Below are 21,635 nucleotides of genomic sequence, written 5' to 3'. Positions count from 1 at the left end.
ATTGCAATATCTCACACACACACACACACACACACACACACACACACACACACGAATATGATAATATATATATTTTAGAAAAATGAAAGGTTAGAATTTATAAATGCTTTAATGCTCAATTACATTAAACTTTGCTCTATGTTTACCTTAAACTTTGCTCTATGTTAAACATGCGAATGCCCTGCAGACACTCTTCACTAGCTTCCTTATGCCTATCTCTGAATCACTGTTCCCTTTAAGCTGTGCAGCCGCGCAACCCAAAGCCCTGGAAAGTCGAGCTCCATACAGCTTGGACCATGGTGTTTCCCAGAAGTGTGGTAATGACATATTATGCCATTGCCATGCATCTGGAAACACCAGCAGGCTGCCTCATAGTAGCTGAAGGGGTATGCACAATGGGGTATTCCCTTAGAGGGAATATTGCTCTGAATCCTTTCCAATTTCTTAACCATCTTTCATGAACTGTGGCTTCTAGAACTAAACAGTGTCCTGGAGGTCTTACTAGAAATGAACAAAACTCTGACTTGGAAACAAATTTATGTCTGTATGACATGGTGGGTCAGCAGGGAAGAGTAACTAACACTGCTCTGGCATCTTCTGGTCCAGAAGTAGATTCATCAACTCCTTCTTGCTCCATGTCATCATCATCTTCATCTGTTGTCCCTGATTCTTCACTGGATGATGAATAATCTGTAACTTTATGGGGAGGTCGCACATCCTCCACTGCCCGCAATTCCTTTGCCAAAGCAGTTAAATCCTAGGAAGAGAAAGTAAATGATAAACGAATGTGGACTTCAGACAAGGATGCAATTATCACCAACACTGAAAATTTCAACACCACATTTTAAGAAATCAATCAATTTAGTTAGATGTTTTTGCAGTAATGTCTATACTATTTAGAAAACAGAAATAACCATGTAACAGTTTACTTCCATGGACATAGAATGCAGCTAGCATATAACAATTCTTTTGAACATTTCAGCCTCAGTGCAATCAAAAACATCACATTTCAGTTTAAAACTGCCTGCATTTCTGGAAAATTTGGTCACAAGATATCTAGATGAAAGCAATGCAGACATGGCAATAATTACACAACAGTGTTCATTATTATTCAAATGTAAATGTTGGCAGCTTACCACTTCTCCCTGCAGCCCAGTCACACAATTGGGTTTCAGCAGATCAGCATTAGCCAAGAGGAATGAAAAGAAGTGCAGTTTGAAGAGCAAGTGTAAAGAAAGAAAAAATTAGTCCACAAAGAAAACAAATCCAGTTAAATTCTGATACCCAGTTACAGTACAGGTTGAGTCTTGTTATTTGCAAGGGTTTCGTTCCCAGAACACACTGGATGGCAAAAACTGCATTAAAGCAAATCCATTTGAAAAACAATGTCCCTTTGCTAGGTGATTGAAAAACAGCCTTGCTGACCTTTGTGATATAAGACAGAGTCATTAGGCAGACAATCCATCAATCAGTCTCTCCCCAGGTGCTTAGAAAGGCTTCGCTCCAAGGCAGCAACCCCTCCCTTCAGAGCAAAGTGATTATCTTTCTTTCATGTGCTCAGGGGGAAGGGAGGGGTTGCTTCCCTTAGAATGAAGCTGTTGTAAGTGCCTGGAGAGAGAATGATTGATGGATTGTCAGCTGGCTGCCCTCTCTCACATTATTGTTAAATGACTTTTTTCCTTTCATTTAAAGGGCCCTTTTCATTGAACTGACATAAAACTGCAGGTAAAAAAAATCTGTGGATAATTAGATTCCACCTGTATTAGCTTGCTTAAAAACTTTAAGGAAAAAAGTGGCAGATCAAAGATATACCTTAGCATTACAAAATAAGCAAGGTGTAAAGTAGACAGAAAGCAGTTTTGCCCATAATTTATTCTAATCCTATAGGAATAGGGGGAAATTAGCAATATATTAGATTTTCTTCTGTTGGAAGCAACAACAAATGGGTTTTCTACCGTAGATACTCGCCTATAAAGCAAAAAATTTTTTTACTAAAAAATCTATCATAGACCATGTCCTATTTGTGGGTCACTCGGGGGGGCACGGCAGTTCAGGGGTGTTGCAGCAGCCAGGAGAAGCCTAGAGAAGCAGCAGGCAATAGCTCACCCTGTGCAATGTTGCTCCAGCTGAACATGCTTTACCTCTCCCAAGGCAACTAGCCATTACCTGACTTGGCAGACAGGTTGGCTGGCTGCTGCTGGATCTTAAAGCCTGACACCTATAATCTCAGTACAACTGCGTATTGGGGGGGGGGATTCCCCTTGTTTCCTCTCTCCTCCCTCCCACTGTTCTATTACACAGTATTGCATAAGCACCTTGTTAATGTCTTCAAAAACAGTGGTGCAGCTCAGATTCTTTCCCCCCTTTTAATCAGGCTACAGGGCAATCAGGTTCTAGGGCAAGCTGCAGCTCTTCCTCACAACCATCTTTCCCTAAGTTTTACCCCTGACTTATCCGAGAGTCATGGAACATTCCATGATTTGGGGCTGGAAACCTGCCCTCATCTTATCAGTGAGTTTGAATTGTAGGTAATTAAAACATAAGACTGCTGGTGCATTTCAGAACAAGCACTTAAACGACAATACTTTGGTAAGGGAAGCCACAACTGTGCGTACAAATAAAGGAATCGTCTGACATTTTTGCAAAAACATTCTGTTCTTCTTGTATGAACAAACTGGTCACTCAGGATAGCATCAGATAGAAAGCTGCTACTTGTTTGTACTACCAAGTTGATATTAAAGGCTTGTAACTGCAGAACTTTGGAGAGCTCTAAAAAGGAAGGAGGTTTGGAGTACACTGACATACATCGAATATGAAGCTCTTAAAATTAACTTAGTTATATAACTTACAGCATATCAACCAAAAACTACATAAGTAATACACTACAGGCTGGACTCACCACAGGTTTGCTGGGTCTGAAGGCCTCCTTCTTTTCTTCTGTCTTTTTGGTTGCATTTTCATTACGTTGCGATGGTGAACCTTCCGATTTTGATGATGCTATGCAAACAGAAAAAAAATGAAGCAATCAACATTAAATAGGGAAATTTTTCAAGTAATGGGAGTTTGAATATGTTTCTCAACTGAAATATTGGGCATATATTGCAAACACACACACAGTGGGAAACAAACCAAAACACAAGTAGGGGTTGAAATTTCTTTTGCAATTTTTAAATGAAAAAAAACCAATGTCTTGAAAACTTCAAGTGGTACTAGTTGTACTCTAAACGAATTACTAAGGGCGCAATCCTAACCCAACTTTCCATCCCCGAGGTAAGGGCAATGCAACTCTGAGGTAAGGGAACAAACACTGCCTTATCTTGAGGAGGCCTCCATGACTATCCCCCAACTATAGCAGGGTGCAGCACATACCCCACTGGCACAGCTATTCCAGTGCAGGAAAGATGGTTAGGATTGCACTCTGAGGGCCAAATACTATCCAACTTTCCAGTGCTGATGCAGCCAGGCCAATGGGGCATGAGTGGCATCCTGTGGTATGGGGGCAGCCATGGAGGCCTCTTCCAGGTAAGGGAATGGTTGCTCCTTTTCCTCAGGGCTTCATTGTGGTTGCACCAGTACTGGAAATTTGGATAGGATTGGGCCCTGAGGCTACTAGGCTGCAGTCCTATGCATCCTTAACATAAGAACATAAGAACATAAGAACAGCCCCACTGGATCAGGCCATAGGCCCATCTAGTCCAGCTTCCTGTATCTCACAGCGGCCCACCAAATGCCCCAGGGAGCACACCAGATAACAAGAGACCTCGTCCTGGTGCTCTCCCCTACATCTGGCATTCTGACTTAACCCATTCCTAAAATCAGGAGGTTGCGCATACACATCATGGCTTGTACCCCATAATGGATTTTTCCTCCAGAAACTCGTCCAATCCCCTTTTAAAGGCGTCTAGGCTAGACGCCAGCACCACATCCTGTGGCAAGGAGTTCCACAGACTGACCACGCGCTGAGTAAAGAAATATTTTCTTTTGTCTGTCCTAACCCGCCCAACACTCAATTTTAGTGGATGTCCCCTGGTTCTGGTATTATGTGAGAGTGTAAAGAGCATCTCCCTATCCACTCTGTCCATCCCCTGCATAATTTTGTATGTCTCAATCATGTCCCCCCTCAAGCGTCTCTTTTCTAGGCTGAAGAGGCCCAAACGCCGTAGCCTTTCCTCATAAGGAAGGTGCCCCAGCCCCGTAATCAGCTTAGTCGCTCTCTTTTGCACCTTTTCCATTTCCACTATGTCTTTTTTGAGATGCGGCGACCAGAACTGGACACAATACTCCAGGTGTGGCCTTACCATCGATTTGTACAACGGCATTATAATATTAGCCGTTTTGTTCTCAATACCCTTCCTAATGATCCCAAGCATAGAATTGGCCTTCTTCACTGCCGCCGCACATTGGGTCGACACTTTCATCGACCTGTCCACCACCACCCCAAGATCTCTCTCCTGATCTGTCACAGACAGCTCAGAACCCATCAGCCTATATCTAAAGTTTTGATTTTTTGCCCCAATGTGCATGACTTTACACTTACTGACATTGAAGCGCATCTGCCATTTTGCTGCCCATTCTGCCAGTCTGCAGAGATCCTTCTGGAGCTCCTCACAATCACTTCTGGTCTTTACCACTCGGAAAAGTTTGGTGTCATCTGCAAACTTAGCCACTTCACTGCTCAACCCTGTCTCCAGGTCATTTATGAAGAGGTTGAAAAGCACCGGTCCCAGGACAGATCCTTGGGGCACACCGCTTTTCACCTCTCTCCATTGTGAAAATTGCCCATTGACACCCACTCTCTGCTTCCTGGCCTCCAACCAGTTCTCAATCCACGAGAGGACCTGTCCTCTAATTCCCTGACTGTGGAGTTTTTTCAGTAGCCTTTGGTGAGGGACCGTGTCAAATGCCTTCTGAAAGTCCAGATATATAATGTCCACGGGTTCTCCCGCATCCACATGCCTGTTGACCTTTTCAAAGAATTCTATAAGGTTCGTGAGGCAAGACTTACCCTTACAGAAGCCATGCTGACTCTCCCTCAGCAAGGCCTGTTCATCTATGTGTTTTGAGATCCTATCTTTGATGAGGCATTCCACCATCTTACCCGGTATGGATGTTAGGCTGACCGGCCTATAGTTTCCCGGGTCCCCCCTCTTTCCCTTTTTAAAAATAGGCGTGACATTTGCTATCCTCCAATCTTCTGGTACCGTGGCCGTTTTGAGGGACAAGTTGCATACCTTAGTCAAGAGATCTGCAACTTCATTCTTCAATTCCTTAATAACCCTTGGGTGTATGCCATCAGGGCCCGGTGACTTATTGATCTTTAATTTATCAATGAGGTCTGAAACATCTTCTCTTTTAACCTCTATCTGACTTAACTCCTCGGTTAGGAGGGGCCGTTCGGGCAGCGGTATCTGCCCGAGGTCTTCTGCCGTGAAGACAGATGCAAAGAACTCATTTAATTTCTCTGCCATCTCTAAGTCTCCTTTTATCTCCCCTTTCCCTCCCTCACCATCCAGAGGGCCAACCGCTTCTCTGGCGGGTTTCCTGCTTCTAACATATTTGAAGAAGCTTTTATTATTCCCCTTAATGTTGCTGGCCATGCGTTCCTCATAGTCTCGCTTGGCCTCCCCTATCACCTTCTTACATTTCTTTTGCCACAGTTTATGTTCCTTTTTATTCTCTTCATTAGGGCAAGACTTCCATTTACGGAAGGAAGCTTCCTTGCCCTTCACAGCCTCTCTAACTTGGCTGGTTAGCCATGCGGGCACTCTCCTGGATTTAGTGGAACCCTTCTTTCTTTGCGGTATACACCTTTGCTGGGCCTCTATTACTGTTGTTTTAAGCAGCCTCCATGCACTCTGGAGAGACTGGACTCTTTTTACCCTCCCTTTCAACCTCCTTCTAACCAGCCTCCTCATTTGAGGGAAGTCCGCCCGTCGGAAGTCAAGGGTTTTTGTTAGAGATCCTTGCATCCTATGCATCCCATTTAACAAAGTGGGACATACTTCTGAACATACATGTATATGAGTGTCCTGAAAGCAGTATCACCCACTGGATCGCCACATTCAGAGCAAGGCTGCTTCATCAGTTTGAGGTGTTTACCTTTCCCGAACCAAACTCCCAGCCTAGTAACTTAGACAAAGCCTTGATATAAGCTTATGACTTCTTGTAATTGAAATTGACTGCTCTCCCTCATATGCAACTGTCAGTTTAGAACAGTGTTTCTCAAAATGTGGGTCAGGGCCCACTAAGTAGGTCACGAGCCAATTTCAGGTGAGTCACAATGCATTTCAATATTTTATTTTTAATATATCAGACTTGATGCTATCACGGTTTGTGACTGCATTGGGGGAAACGTTGTAGATCTGTACTTTAATAGATTACAACATATACACTTTTAACAATTATAGTAAATGGGACTTACTCTGGGGTAAGTGTGGGTAGGATTGCAACCTAGGATTGCAAAAAATCTTCCTGCTTGATGTGTCACTTCTGGTCATGACATTACTTCCAGTGGTCCTGACAGATTCTCATTCTAAAAAGTGGGTCCCAGTGCTAAAAGTTTGAGAACCACTGGTTTAGAAGTTTATTTGCTTTATCCAAACTGAGGCTCAGATCCAGTCTAAATAGCAGTCCAATAAGAGCAGAGATATGGCTCAAACCTACCTTTCTTGAACTCAGACAAAATGGGTCATATATGTAATCAATTTATTTACCCATCAATTCTCTTTTTTAATTCACCCCTACCCACTTACATATTTAATATTTATATCATATAACTCGACAGATTGATCTGGGGATCCTTAAAGTTTAAAGAGGCACAGAAATCCTTACATCTCATTCGGAATCTCTCTCCAGAGCCACTCTGGGACCCAGGGTGTGAACCAGGCTGTGAACCAGAATTGCTAGAACCTGAGGAGCTTCCACTTCCCGGTCTTGGCACCAGCTTTTCCACTCTTTCCCAGAGCAGGCGAGGCTCTATATTGCTGTTAGGAAGAAGAGTTTAACTATAAATCAATACATGCATACATTACATTTTAGTTTCATTTTAACATCTAACATTTCTAAATGTCACTTCAGGAAGTCTTTCAGAAATTATCATTGGCCCTTTGACTGTATTTATGTTTCAGTTGTTCACCCAAGATTAACCACTGAAACAAAGCTTAACATGGATCTGAAAGCTATTTCATCATCATTTTTAGACCATTTCAAAGTGGAGAATGAACCCTATAACCTACATAGGTTTCAAAGCATGGGTGATCTATCTCAGCTAGATTATACAGAGACACCATTTACTTCTGAAACGTTTTACATTAATCACACAAGACAATGATTCAGTTGCAAGTGGAATGCTCAGCACTCACTGATGTGAACTAACATTTTCAAAAGTCTAGCAGTTACTCATACTAATTCTTTAAAAGCTGAAACAAGATGAAATTTGTCATGAAATTTCACCATTCTCATTCTTCACATTAAAGTCATTCCTAAGTACTGCCTCACAGAGTTTCATTGTGTATACACACTGCAGACTCCTTCCTTATAAAAATGCCATATGGTGCTGCCTGTGTTACAGGAGATGCCCAGGGTACCAATAATCATGTAACCAAACACTTCTCTAACACCCTAGAACTTAATTGCTTTCTAATATCATAAGGCAGTGGTTTTCAAACTGGGGCATCGCAACACCCCAGTCTGAGAGCCCTGTGCTGTTTTCCCTTAGGGGGCGGGGGGGGGAAGGCAGAGATGCGATGCCCAGCAGCGTGCCTCTGATCAGGGCGCAGGGGCATGCTGCCACTCACCACCACCTGCAGCAGCCTCCTGGAAGTCACTGGAGTCCAGCACCAGCCTCAGCAGGGCTCCCCACGCAGCGCAGAGCAATCAAGAAACCAAAAGTGGTTATGATGGCCTTCTGGAGGGCTCTGCGCTGCGTGGGGAACCCTCCTGAGGCTGGCGCCGGGCTCCCCCGACACCTGGGGTCGCAGCACGTCTCTGAGCCCAGACTAGAAGCCTGATGCTGGGCATCATGTCTCTACCTTCCCCCCGGCCCCCCTGCCTTCTGAGCAAAGACTTAGTGGCTCTCAAACTCTCCCAGAGAGATTGAGAACCACTGTCATAAGGTAATAAAATGAATACAGATATCCAACTAATTAAGCACTGATTGCAAACTCAGTTATCACCACATGCCAGAATTATCCAACTACAGTATTTAAAACTACAGGTGGAGTCTATTAATCTGCGTTAGTTCCGTTCCATGACTCAGCACGATTAACAAAAAACGTGTTGTACTAAATTCCATAGAGTTATGCAAATACATTGCAGCCTGACACTTCCGGATGGAAGGAAACTAAGGCAGCTGTTATCAATCCCCTCCCCTCCACTCCGTATTCAGCCGTCCCCATTGCCAGCTGCCTGGCTTCTTTCACATGGGATGCTGATCTTTTAAGAGTCCAGCCCTATGCGTTTCTACTCAGAAATAAGCCCCATTATTGTCAATGGGGCTTACTCCCAGGAAAGTGTGGAGAGGATTGTAGGCTCAATCTCATGCTTTGCTTGGTGGGAAGGCTTGCTTGCGTCAGTGATAGCCTGCACCATCTCAATGGGGGCGGGAATTTGGCAAGCACTCCCTGGGTTTTTTAAAGCAATCCCCTCTGTTGCTACCACACCTGCCCCTGTGTGTGTGTGTGTGTGTGTGTGTGTGTGTGTGTGTGTGTGTGTGTGTGTGAGAGAGAGAGAGAGAGAGAGAGAGAGAGAGAGAGAGAGAGCGCACACGCACGCGCTCCACTTTGCTGCATGTGTTCTGGCTACAGAGACTTTCGCCCCCCCCTTCCCCTCTTCAGCCTCTTTGCTGGCTCAGAGGCTTCAGGAGTTTTACTGTTCCTTTGCAAGGGGAACCTCTTCCGGGGCTCCAGGGCTATTTCCCTGCCTGGTCGAGGCAGAGCCTTTTTGCAGTGTTTTGGGCTGCCTGGAAATGGAGGGAGACGCCAGTACAGGGCAAAGGAGGAAAAGGTGTGTGTGACTTTCAGTTCCCTCATCCCATTCTGCTGACAAATCAGCAGATAAAAAATCCGTGGATAAATAGGCTGCACCTGTAATATGTATACACATTGTTTCAAGGCTTTAGGTAAACTTAAGAGTGAGTGAATATAATTATTTATGATAAGGAAACCACCGAATTGATATTTATCCCTATTTTTCTGCAGTGGAAAGTCTCCAGGAAGTGAAAGATATATTTAAACACAGTATGAAGACATTTATCATTATTTTTTCATGATATAGTTCAGTATAAATCTGACCAAAGAGGAGTTAATTTATTTAGGATGAACGACACAGACAAGTTTTTCTGTATTCATATAAAATATCACTGTGTCTCACTGCAAGAAGTTACTTAAAAACATCAAAACCCAGCTTAATTAAATAGGTATACTCCAAATTTCATGTTCTGCAGGGATTCTGGTTTTCAACTTCTTTTTCTCAATAATAAAGGGCAGGAGGAAATAAGTATTACAAACCTTGTGGAGTTTCTTTGACCTGCTTGATTGTTTTGCTGTCCACTGCCCTGCAGTGGAGAATCTCGGCGAGACAGGACAGGTGATCTGGATGTTGTTCTCACAGGTACCTTACACAGAAAATGAAACCATTAAGGTAACATGGCATGACAAAAGTGACAACTGAGCTGCGATAGAGTGCATTTGGATATTTTAGAAAGAACAATGGCATTTTTAGCCAAAATAGTTCAACTGACTAAAATGTTGACCAACTACAGAGCCAATAAGCTCAGTTGGACTGCATCTAAGATGCTGGAAAGAACACAGAAGTTTAGTAGACAGCTAGCACACAAACACATATACCCACTCACAGACTACCATGACAGTTCAAAAGAACACAGAACTTTGAAGCAAGGGATGCACAAAGCAATTTGCTGTAATAGCATGGGAATTTAGAAAATTAAGCTCTAAGGAGTCAACAAGTGCCTAGTAATGGATAAGTAGAAGGCAGAGCCTGAGGGAAAGCAAGACTGTATTTGACAGAAGTAAATCAAGCAAGAAACATTTTGGGCTTTATCGAAATATAGCTGTCTCAATTGCCAATCAGGGGCTGAAAAAAATCACTGTCTATGAATGCTTATTAATGCTTTCCTTTTTGCTTGACTTTACATAATAATTACTATTTTTCTGGGCAGTAGTCACAGCCCATATATATTCTCTAATCTTAATTCCTGTGAAAAGGGAGGGGGCAAATTCCTTGCCCAAAGTACTGTTTTCCACACCAGTGTCATTCTATGGGTGTGCATTCACTAGTTAAAACCTAGCACATGCCTTTTGTTACTTTCTTTGTTTATAAAGTCAAACTTCTGTCTTTCTACTTCTTACCCTTGGAGGCACCTCGTCACTGTCTGATCTAGCCCAAGCCTTTTGGGTGGGGTCAGGTACCTCAGACTTAGAGTCAGAACTCTGACTTAGCACTTCACTGCGTGAAGGTGGATATGGGTCCTGAGAACGAAGATGGTGATGTGCAAATTTGGGAGAAGGGTCACTGAAGGAATGGGACCGCGAGACAGGGGAAACATTGTTCTTGAGAGATGCCAGATGGGACCACTGTACCTTACGAAAAAACAAAACATAGAACATTCAATGCGTTCTGTACAACTGGCTTTTGTTCCCCCAATCAACACACAGAATCAAGGCAAGCAGGGTTTGGGTGGCAGAAGCACAATTTGGATATGATGCAAGGCAAGCATACAGTTAAATCAATGGGCTCAAAGCAAGGAGGGTGTCCAGAAAATACAAAAGGACTGCGCACACAGTGAAAAGGCATTGTGTGGGGCACTCTCCGAACACACACATGAACAAGAAGGAATGAGAGCAAATCCCATCCTATGGATTTGCTTCAATGTCCAGTCAGGTCCACAACTTTATGGGCTCTTAGAAGGACAGAGCACCAGATGAAAAAAATTTCAATGAAAGTATTAAATTGGAACAAAATGGATCAAAATTAAATATGTTGGCAAATACATTTACTACAAAACAATTTACTGGTCTCTTTAGATCCTGCAGAAAGTTGCTTTTAAGGCAATATGAGACATAATTATATAAAACAAAAAAGTAGACATCTTTTACTTTTCTACTATTAACTCATTTATATATGAGCACACTGGCACATATATATACACACCCACACACAGTGTATATACACTACTTGTATAAAATATACAAGATACACTTGTATGCATGTATGAGAGTATGCATCTATCACAGGTTTTGTATAATATATAAAAATGCATTAAGTACTATTCACAAACATGATTTTGATATCTCTCCCTCTCTCTCTCTCTCTCACACACACACTCACACACACACTATGAAAGCACAGCAATATTTCCATAGTTAAACTTACACAGAGGGCTTCCAGTCTAAGCCCTACCACAACTTTTTAATGTGACACTTTTGGGGGTTACATATTGCTTTGCTAAGTACCATTTTAAACAACAGCCTGCACATCTTAATGATTTAACTAAAATTACCCTAAATTAAATTAAAATGCAAACCCTACTGTAATATTTTTGAATTGTATATAGGACATTTTGATCTTAATGCTTCAATTTCCACTTATCTTTTCTTTGAGTTCAGACATCAAGATCAGTTCACAAACAAGTAATCACTACAGATCTTTGAGAATGGGGAGCAGATACAAATACACCTCGTTTCCTGGCCCTTCACTAGGCAAAATCAAAAATTAAAAAAAAACACACAGCATTTACATGTTGCGGTGCTCAGAACAAGCATCTATCATGTTGTGCTTGCAGAAGTAGGGCCTCTGATAGTTTGGCTGAACTGGTAGCATAAAATGTTTAGTTGCTCAGGGAACTAATCAAATTGCAGCACAGCTTCTGCTCCATGGTGCAGACCCCATACAGTGTAAGGCAGAAGACTGGGAAACGACAAGTTAAGGGCAAGAAACTTGGGGGTGAAGGAGAAAGAATGGTGTAAAGCAGAGAATGGACTAAGAGGAATGTGAACAAAGAATCAATGGCTTAAGCTCAGTGTAGGCAAAGAACTGAGGGAAGATGGCGTTCACCACAGAGAGCAGTCTTTCTCAAACTGTATGTCGGGACCCACCAGGTCAGGTGTGTCAAACTCATTTCATACAGTAGGCCGAATAGCATTTATGACACCTGCTGAGGGCCAGAAGTGATATCATTAGGCAGAAAGTGATGTCATTAAATAGATAATAGTCAGAAATAAGCACTCTTTTTCTAACACATTAGCTGCAAAATGGCAGAAGAGAAAATATTCAAATCTTGATCATATTTCAAGATATAGGAGAGCCCAACTATCAAGCAGCAGTAACACCTCAGCACTACTCAGCAGCTGAAAGCCCGAGGGCGGGATAAAAAGTTTTCACAGGCCACATCCAGTCTCTAGGCCAGGAGTGCTCAATAGGTGGATCGCGATCTACTGGTAGATCGCGAGGCAAAATGAGTAGATCGCGGAGTGCTGACCCCCCCTTCAGGTGCCTCTGGGAGGAAACGCCGGGAGTAAGGACCATTGTACTCAATGGGGCTTACTCCCAGGTAAGTGTGGCTAGGATTGCAGCCTCACAGCCTAATCCTAGGCATGTCTACTCAGGAGTAAGTCCTGTTATACTCAGTGGGGCTCAAGGTACACCAACATACATTGTACACATAAATGTTATGTTATGATGGCGCGAACATTGTAAAAAAAAAAACTCTGGTAGATCTCCGGGCCTTGCTGGGTTTCAAAGTAGCTCTCGAGCCAAAAAAGTGTGAGCACCCCTGCTCTAGGCCTTATGTTTGATGCTCCTGTTCTAGGTGGTTTGCAAGCTAATTTCAGGTGGGTTCCCCATTCATTTCAATGTGCATTTTATTTTTAATATATTAGACGATGCTACCATGGTATGTGACTGCATTTGGGAAAATGTTACAGATTTGTACTTTCAATAGGCTACTTATGTATATGTTTTTATCAATGACAGTCAATGGGGCTCCCTCCCGGGTAAATGTGGATAGATTGCAGTCTTTGGAATGTTTGGAGAATTTTTAAAAAACAGATCAGCAACCCTTTGGCAGAACTTTTCTTTATTTGAAATAAATTTTTAAACTTATATTCATTGTAAACTTTTAATTTACTTACTTACTTGATTGATTTTATTGTATAGGGGGGTTTAAAAAAATTTCCCTGCTTGATTATGTCCAGCCATGACACCACTTCCAGGTTAATGACATCACGTCTGGTGGGTCCCAAAAGATTGTCATTCTAAAAAGAGTCTTGGTGCTAAAAAGTTTGAGAGCCACTGTTGTATACTAAAGAAATGTTATAACACTGTCATTCAAGGAAGGCTATTTGTTACTGAAGAGACTGAAGGAGACTGGAATGCTTAGGAAGCTGACTGACAAACAAGATGGTATAAAGATGTTATTGCAAGGCCTAGACCATGACAGGTGAATTTTAATAGTTGCTGCTTCTACTGTCACTGTGTCATTGTGACCTGTCAATCTGAAAGAAGCAATGAGGGCTGAAAACCAAAGAGAGTTTCTGAATTCCACTCGTTCTTTAGCTGCAGGAGTCTTGTGTAAATGTGCTGTATTAACAGTGATTTTGTTTCTTTATAAAGATTTAAAATGAATTTTTAGCTTGAGCTTCTCCACTGACAATCTCAGCTGCTGTAGAAGCTTCCAAAGACCCTTTACAATACAATACTCACAAATCTACAGAAGCAGATTGCGTTTTCCTTTCCTTCTTGATATATCCCCCCTCATAACCATGGAGGCTGTGTGCTTATGTAACACAGGTGAGCCACATAAATCCCAATAAGTACCAATAATTAACATGCAAACTGAACAGCTAAAAGATAGAAAAAGATGGCCAGTTTTGATAATTTATTGCATCCACAAGATGATTTTTGGAGCCATTCTTGTAAATACATACACAATGAAGTTTTTCGGTGAATTGTGTCACCCAGAGTTGCACAAAGAGTTCCATGACTAGAAACCATGTTAATTTTGGTTTAAACATGTTAAAACCATGAATACCATGTTAATTTTGAGCACAGTGCACGGCCAACAGTTCAGCAAAATACTGTCACAGAAAGACATCCATAGGGACAATTCCAAAGACATCCTACGGATGCAAATTACTATGGGAGAATACTAGTAGTGAACCTAGAATCTTGTTAATGTTAAGTTTCTCTGGAACTTTTGAAATGGCAGCTAAATCTTCAAGTATCATGGCCTTAATGGCATGCCATCTATGACAAAATACAAATAAATATAGCAATGACTGCTTCTATTGGTAGTTCTTTTAATCACCCAGTTCCTTTGCAAAAAACAGCTAGCCATACTTTAGACCAGTTTTCCAACACTGAAATAAATTGGCAGATGACCACTCAAGTGCAGTAGCCTCTATATTTTCAACTTGCAAACAAATAATGGTACAAACCTTATCTTTTTCATAGCATCCTCTGTACATTTAGAGGAAACCAGAGGGAAAAACAGAATCAGTTAAGTTCTACCAGGAGTAAAGAAACTGGTATGTGCAAATGTAGTGTTAGTAGTTCGGCTTAGCAAAGAAGTAATATATCATTCATACTATTGAAAGCTATCACATATCTGTTGAATAAGTGTTGTCTACAATATAGCCATCTTTACGTTCAAGTGGATTATATATGCCGGTTTCTACAGGTTTCTACAGGTTTCTACAGGTCTCATAGACCTCTCCCACATACCTTTTACAACGACCTTTTTTGTCTTTACCTGTGGTTCCATTGACTTTTGAAGAGAAGGCTGAACAGGTTCGGAATTTCCATTTGAAAAGGACTCTGATCTTGAAGGCACTGGTGGCTCCAACACTTTGCTTGTCTGTTTAGACTGTGCTTCAGGTGAGCCCTGATTATTCTTTCTATACCTATCGTCAACCTAATAGAAAAGTTGAAAGAATGTGAGCTGTATTTATATAGAAATTTGATGAAGAAACTTAGTACAGCTTCCACTAGAACACAGTTGTATCAATTGCCAAATATATAGTAATGTCTCCCCAAAAACTGTAAACACATTTGAATGATCTCTAATTCAGACATACTTCCTTGTAGAAAACCTGCAGCACTCGAAGCAATTGAAGAGATGTATTGAACTATTGGTGGATGCCTGCAAATCTTTTAGTCCATGATGTCAGGAGTGTATAGACACCAATGGGTAACATTTTGAGCACTTGGTCTAACTGGTTAACTATTGGCAACCTTCAGTCTCGAAAGACTACGGTATCGCGCTCTGAAAGGTGGTTCTGGCACAGCATCTAGTGGGGCTGAAAAGGCCAATTCGGGAGTGACAATCCCTTCCACACCGGGAGCAAGTGCAGTCTGTCCCTGGTCTGTCTCCCTGGCTATGGGCCTTCCTTCTTTGCCTCTTAGCCTCAGACTGTTGGCAAAGTGTCTCTTCAAACTGGGAAAGGCCATGCTGCACACCCTGCCTCCAAGCGGGCCGCTCAGAGGCCAGGGTTTCCCACTTGTTGAGGTCCATCCCTAAGGCCTTCAGATCCCTCTTGCAGATGTCCTTGTATCGCAGCTGTGGTCTACCTGTAGGGCGCTTTCCTTGCACGAGTTCTCCATAGAGGAGATCATTTGGGATCCAGTCATCATCCATTCTCACGACATGACCGAGCCAACGCAGGCATCTCTGTTTCAGCAGTGCATACACGCTAGGGATTCCAGCACGTTCCAGGACTGTGTTGTTTGGAACTTTGTCCTGCCAGGTGATGCCAAGGATGTGTCGGAGGCAGTGCATGTGGAAAGCGTTCAGTTTCCTCTCCTGTTGTGAGTGAAGAGTCCATGACTCGCTGCAGTACAGAAGTGTACTCTGGACGCAAGCTCTGTAGACCTGGATCTTGGTATGTTCCGTCAGCTTCTTGTTGGACCAGACTCTCTTTGTGAGTCTGGAAAACGTGGTAGCTGCTTTACCGATGCGCTTGTTTAGCTCGGTATTGAGAGAAAGAGTGTCGGAGATCGTTGAGCCAAGGTACACAAAGTCATGGACAACCTCCATTTCATGCATAGAGATTGTAATGCAGGGAGGTGAGTCCACATCCTGAACCATGACCTGTGTTTTCTTCAGGCTGATTGTTTTCTTCAGGCTGTAAAGGTGACAGGGGTGACTGCAACAACTACCGCGGCATCTCTCTCCTTAGCGTTGTAGGAAAGCTGTTTGCCCGAGTTGCACTAAAGAGGCTCCAGGTACTTGCAGAGAGCGTCTATCCAGAATCGCAGTGTGGATTCCGAGCCAACAGGTCCACCACTGATATTGTATTCTCCCTTAGACAACTGCAGGAGTAATGCAGGGAACAACGACAGCCACTCTTTATAGCCTTCATAGATCTCACAAAGGCTTTCGACCTGGTCAGCAGAGACGGCCTCTTCAAGATTCTCCCCAAGATCGGATGTCCACCCAGGCTCCTCAGCATCATCAGATCTTTCCACAAGGACATGAAGGGCACTGTTGTCTTCGATGGCTCCACATCAGACCCTTTTGACATCCGAAGCGGAGTGAAGCAGGGCTGTGTTCTTGCGCCAACCTTGTTTGGGATTTTCTTCGCTGTCCTGCTGAAGCAGGCCTTTGGAACTGCAACAGAAGGCATCTATCTCCGGACCAGATCAGACGGAAAGCTCTTCAACCTCTCCAGACTGAGAGCAAAATCCAAAGTCCAGCTGAAATGTCCGCGTGACTTCCTCTTTGCCAATGATGCAGCTGTCACTACCCACTCTGCCAAAGATCTCCAGCAGCTCATGGATCGTTTTAGCAAGGCCTGCCAAGAACTGGTTAACTAATTATTTCATTAACTGGGTCAGGGAACTGACTCAGTGTACGCCATATGCAGTATGTGTGAATTACAGCATAATAAATTTGACACTATAATGTGTGAGTGCATTTTTTTTGAAATACCCTGTATAGTCACACAGCTACAGGATTACATCTTACTAAAAGAGTTTACACCGAGTGCTTCTGCTTGCTCTTTGATCAACAAAAAGGGAAGGTAAATTTTAAAAATATGTTACTGTCTGTGGTGAAGTTGTGTGTGTATTTTCCTTTGTGTCCCTAAGGGGTTTGGTGGAGTTTTATTTTATAGAGAGCTTTAACTCATATTCTGCCAGGCCACAGGTGTACACATTTGATCCCTGTTGCATATATATATAACGGTGGGTAGAAATGGCTTAAAAGGGTGTATTGGCTTTAAATGGAAGGGAAAAGGCAGACAATTAGTGCTACCCAATTAGAAGGTGAGATAGTTCTCAGCTGTAGGATAAATGGTCAGGAAGTTAGTATTCTTAGTGTGCAATCCTAACCAACTTTCCAGCACCAATCTAGCCACAATGCAGCCCCAAGGTAAGGTAACAAACATGCCTTTAACTTGAGGAGGCCCCCTTGACTGCCTTCCCACTGCAGAATGCAGCACACACCACAATGACACAGTTATGCCTGTACTGGAAAGTTGGTTAGGATTGTGCCCTTATTCTCTGGATAGTGAGAGAGTTCAGGAAGAGTGTTTCTGGTGCTGAGACAAGTGAGGGAACTCACTATCTACATAACCTGTATGGTTTAATTTGGGGTTAGGCTTGTCTTTTGCTAGTCATTCTAGGAACTATTTATAGTTGTATTTTTTTGGTTCTGTGTATGCGTGAGTGTGAGAGAGAGTTTTTTATATCGCGCTATAAGTTGAGTTATAAGAGTTATAAGCTGAGTTATAAGTTTTTTATATAAATATATTTATATTATATTTTATATTATAAAATATTTTTATATATTATATAAAGAGTTTTTTATACATATATTTTTATATTTAATATTTGCATATTTTAATTGTGTTTTTAATTTGTAAAAGTAGTTTCCTTCTGCCCATTTGGTTGTACTAATTGTGAGTTTGTTGTCTTCCTGTTCCCTTTTCCTTATAGCTGCTGTTTTCAAGCTTTCCAGGAGTTTGGAAAGCGCAGTAAGTCCTTGTAGGGGAGGGTAAGAAGGCAGCGGGGGGGGGGGGGAAAGGCTGTGATGCAATCCCCATGATTGCATTGCTCAGAGGGCTGCAGGGACTGGGATGCACTCACCAGTCCATGCAGCAGCCGTCCTGGGGTACGGGGAGCCCTGCACGAGCGTCTGCAGGGCTCCCCAGCCTTCTAAAAGTGAAAGTGGAGCAATCGCACTCCACTTCCGGTTGTGCAGACGCTCACGCAGGGCTCCCCACACCCCAGGACGGCTGCTGCAGGGACTGGTGAGTGCATCCCAGTCCCTGCAGGGCCCCCCCTTGCCACATGATCACAACGTGCCTTCCCCCCCGCCCCATCCCTTAAGGGGGCAGAGGCCAGGACCTTCAGGCTGGGGCTTCGCATCGCCCCAGTTTGAATACCACTGCCTTATAGGATTAAACTTCTATTTGTTTTACTTTCTCTCATTTTAAGAATCAGTAGGGTGATGACTCCTTTAGGTAAGCTTTATTATAAAAGTAACCTTAGGAAATGACCTTAAAGGGGCTCTGCCCAAGGAACCTCTTTGAATATTCTAAAAGACCCGGGTTGATGGCAGTGGGGCACTACCAAGTTTCCCAAACTCAACCACGACACTGACAGAATAGTGTTTCCCCATAATGCTGTACTACAGTGGCTTTGGGTACCAGGAACATTGGATTTCCTATGAAAGCTGATAGGTAATGGCAGAAACACTTCCCATAAAAGGCACTTTGCTAACTTTGGATGTCTCCCTCCAATGTAAAACTGCAGGAGAGAGATGTGGGTATTCCAGGGAATATTCTAAACACATGGAGGTTAAACATCAGGCCAACAGACATAAGTTACCTATGTGAATCCTAAATGAGTGACAGAATCCTCACCATGTGCAAGGTTTCCTTGGCAGACAAACCAAGATGAAAAAAGTGCTCCCTAAAAAGGTAGGAAGTCTGAACTACTCTGCAAAAGTAATTCTCAGTAAATTCAATGAAAGATGCAACACCAAACAATTCTCAATTCATTTTGAACTGTTGCTGTTCCAGGTTTTCACATGCCTTCCTTTTTACATGTCTCTGGTTCCCCTTTGAAAATTAAGATGAAACAAGCAGCCCTATGACACATAAATCTGCTTACAAGAGAAAGATGACAAGCACTGCTCCACTTCTATAAACATATTAATTTAATCTTGAGTTTTGACAGCATTCTATGATAACACTGCTATACAGAATATATCTGCAAGCTTTATCATAGCTCCTAATTATAATTTCCTAAGCAACATTAATGTGCTTTAAAGTTCATGGGGCATAAAAAAGAGAAAGAACTCAAGATCACCAGGAACCTTCCTACCATTCCTAGTTGGTCTCATAATACTATAAAAGATGGGCTCAGGGTCTTAGCCAGGGTAGTGTTAGTGGGTACACTTCTCCATCAAGAATACTGGCTTGTTCAATTAAGTTTAAAAAAAAATCCACACATGCTTTTAAATGTGACATGACAGTTTCCCTTCCACATAAACAGAAAGTATCAGGTTAACCCACAAAAATCAATCATTTTGCTTTCCATAGCTAGAAAATTATTCTGTTCCCTTTTCACACTGTTAATTTCCTCTCCCACCATGGTAACTTTTCATCTCAAGTTTCTAAACTTGAAACAACTGTTCTTAATCAATGCTTCTAGTGTTAAGGGTGCAAACAGACAAACTCTTCTCTGTAAAAAGGAAAAGTTCTATGTAGAAACTTTATTTCCCCTCCCTGCAGATCAAGCTTTGCTTTCAACAACATATTTGCTCTCCAAAATGCTACACCTCTGTAGTAAATGCTGACTTCTTTGCCAATTTGGCTCCTCCTTCCATGCCACCGACTGCTCAAAGCAATTTGTAGAAATACAAACAAACAATGATTGTATACAGTTAATCTACATTAATACTATTATTAATAATCATTAATACTATCAATCATAGTTAATCATTAACATAGTAACTGAAGGTGATAGATATGGTGTGATGCTCCTGCCTAATTGTGAAATCTGCTGTGTTTTCATCACAAAAGTCCCCTGAGCCAATCAGGGCTAAGCTCTTGGTCCTACAACCAGGAACCAAACAAAGAAAGAGAGATGGACTGGTGAGCAACCTCTCTCTTATTTAGAGACCTCATGGGAAGTGGAGGGTTCTCCCATTTCTTCGCTTTCTCACATAAGTTCTCATGGTCCTTCGTCTCATCTTTGCATTATTATTGATCTACTCCATCATAAATTATAGCAACATGTTCTGCAAGATATACTGCAGGAAGAAGAAGGTGGCTGCAAGAGGGAAGGGGCAGCCAGCGTTCCCTTTTGCTGCATCCATTGCCACTACTGGATAGCATCAACCTTTAGAAAATTGTAGAAAATCAGCATCATAGTTTTTAGGCTCAAACTAGAATTTATTTATTTATTTATGGAAAATGTCTTGTGTGTACTAAAACTTACTTCTGCAGCAGCTGGAGTCCCTGAGCTCCTGATTATTACCAGTCACTGAGGACAAAGAGGAGATAGCTCCATTTGTCATTATCTAAAGGACAATTGGATTGCCCCTGCAAGAAACAGATTGCTGCACAACACGGTTCTAAGTCCTTAGTCAGGACTAAGGACTCCTTGGGCAGGAGGTCTGGTCTAGAGGGTAGAGCCTCCGTCCGCCTGAAGATAACATCCACAAGGTCGCCAGTTCGAGGCCACTGGCACCGTGCAACCTTGAAGCAGCTGACAAGCTGAAGCCGAGCTATTCCATCTGCTCTGAGCGTGGGAGGATGGAGGCCAGAATGTGAAGCCAGATCGGAATGAAACACCTGAATGTAGTGGTTCTTGAAAGAAAGAACTTTCTTTCAATTGTAAAAATCCCTATTTAATAAGGGATTTAAATAAGCCTGCCTATGTAAACTGCCTTGAATAAAGTCTTGAATAAAGACCAAGAAAGGCGGTATATAAATACCTATTATTATTATTATTATTATTATTATTAGTCAGAGAAGGGTCTATTTTCCTAGAGAAGGGTTCCTTACTGATGAAGCCTAAACCTACATTGTCTTTGAATGGTGAAAACAGGAAACAGATTATACTCACATAAGTAAAGGGAAAGCCAACAGTAATGAACTCTGAAAGTGCAAATTTGTGAAGAACTTTGGCAAGTCTGGTGTTTCAGTAGATAACATCTAGAAATTAAGATCCAATACCTTCACATAACAGTGTTAGTGGCTGAAAGCTGGAATCCAGGAGGTGACCACTTCAGATCTTACCTTGGTCATGAACTTATCAGATGTCCTTAGGCTATTACGTCTTTACCTCAGATCCTCCCATCTGCAACAGTGGCCTATTTCTACTCCATATCTAACACTAGGCATTACTGTGATGGCAAAACTGAAGAAAGAAACCCAGATTTCAAACTCTTGAGTCAAAATTACCTCCCGTGGTCTGTCAGTAGGTTCATAATGGGATTTAGATTCAGGGGGATGATAATTTTGTTTGTTTCTTTCTTGCTGTTGCTGCTGCTGCTGCCGTCTGTGGTCATGTTGAAGTGACAAAAGATAGGCCTGCTCCTGTTGCAACTGGCGCTGGAGCCTCTCCGCTTGCCGATGTTCTTCCATCTCTCGCCATCTGTATTCCTT

At 42.4% G+C, this 21,635-nt stretch overlaps 1 protein-coding gene across 5 annotated transcripts in view; it reads right to left on the bottom strand.

The window, feature by feature from the left end:
• Positions 1-21,635, bottom strand: part of MAP4K4 (mitogen-activated protein kinase kinase kinase kinase 4) — a 173,033-nt gene that overhangs the window by 21,116 nt on the left and 130,282 nt on the right. For 2 of the 5 annotated variants that reach the window (XM_066620369.1, XM_066620371.1), the window contains exons 15-22: positions 21,432-21,632; positions 14,768-14,929; positions 10,368-10,598; positions 9,507-9,613; positions 6,832-6,983; positions 2,900-2,997; positions 1,137-1,145; positions 582-757 (exon numbers count right to left, since the gene is read on the bottom strand). In XM_066620369.1, coding sequence (XP_066476466.1) covers positions 582-757; positions 1,137-1,145; positions 2,900-2,997; positions 6,832-6,983; positions 9,507-9,613; positions 10,368-10,598; positions 14,768-14,929; positions 21,432-21,632 — 1,136 coding nt within the window. The remainder of the gene's footprint in view (positions 1-581; positions 758-1,136; positions 1,146-2,899; positions 2,998-6,831; positions 6,984-9,506; positions 9,614-10,367; positions 10,599-14,767; positions 14,930-21,431; positions 21,633-21,635) is intronic. The other 3 variants (XM_066620370.1, XM_066620373.1, XM_066620372.1) reach the window with 2 other exon arrangements.

Source organism: Tiliqua scincoides, chromosome 3 (assembly GCF_035046505.1).
Source record: "Tiliqua scincoides isolate rTilSci1 chromosome 3, rTilSci1.hap2, whole genome shotgun sequence".
Classification (NCBI taxonomy): Eukaryota; Metazoa; Chordata; class Lepidosauria; order Squamata; family Scincidae; genus Tiliqua; species Tiliqua scincoides.
This window is presented reverse-complemented; position numbering and strand designations above follow the sequence as displayed.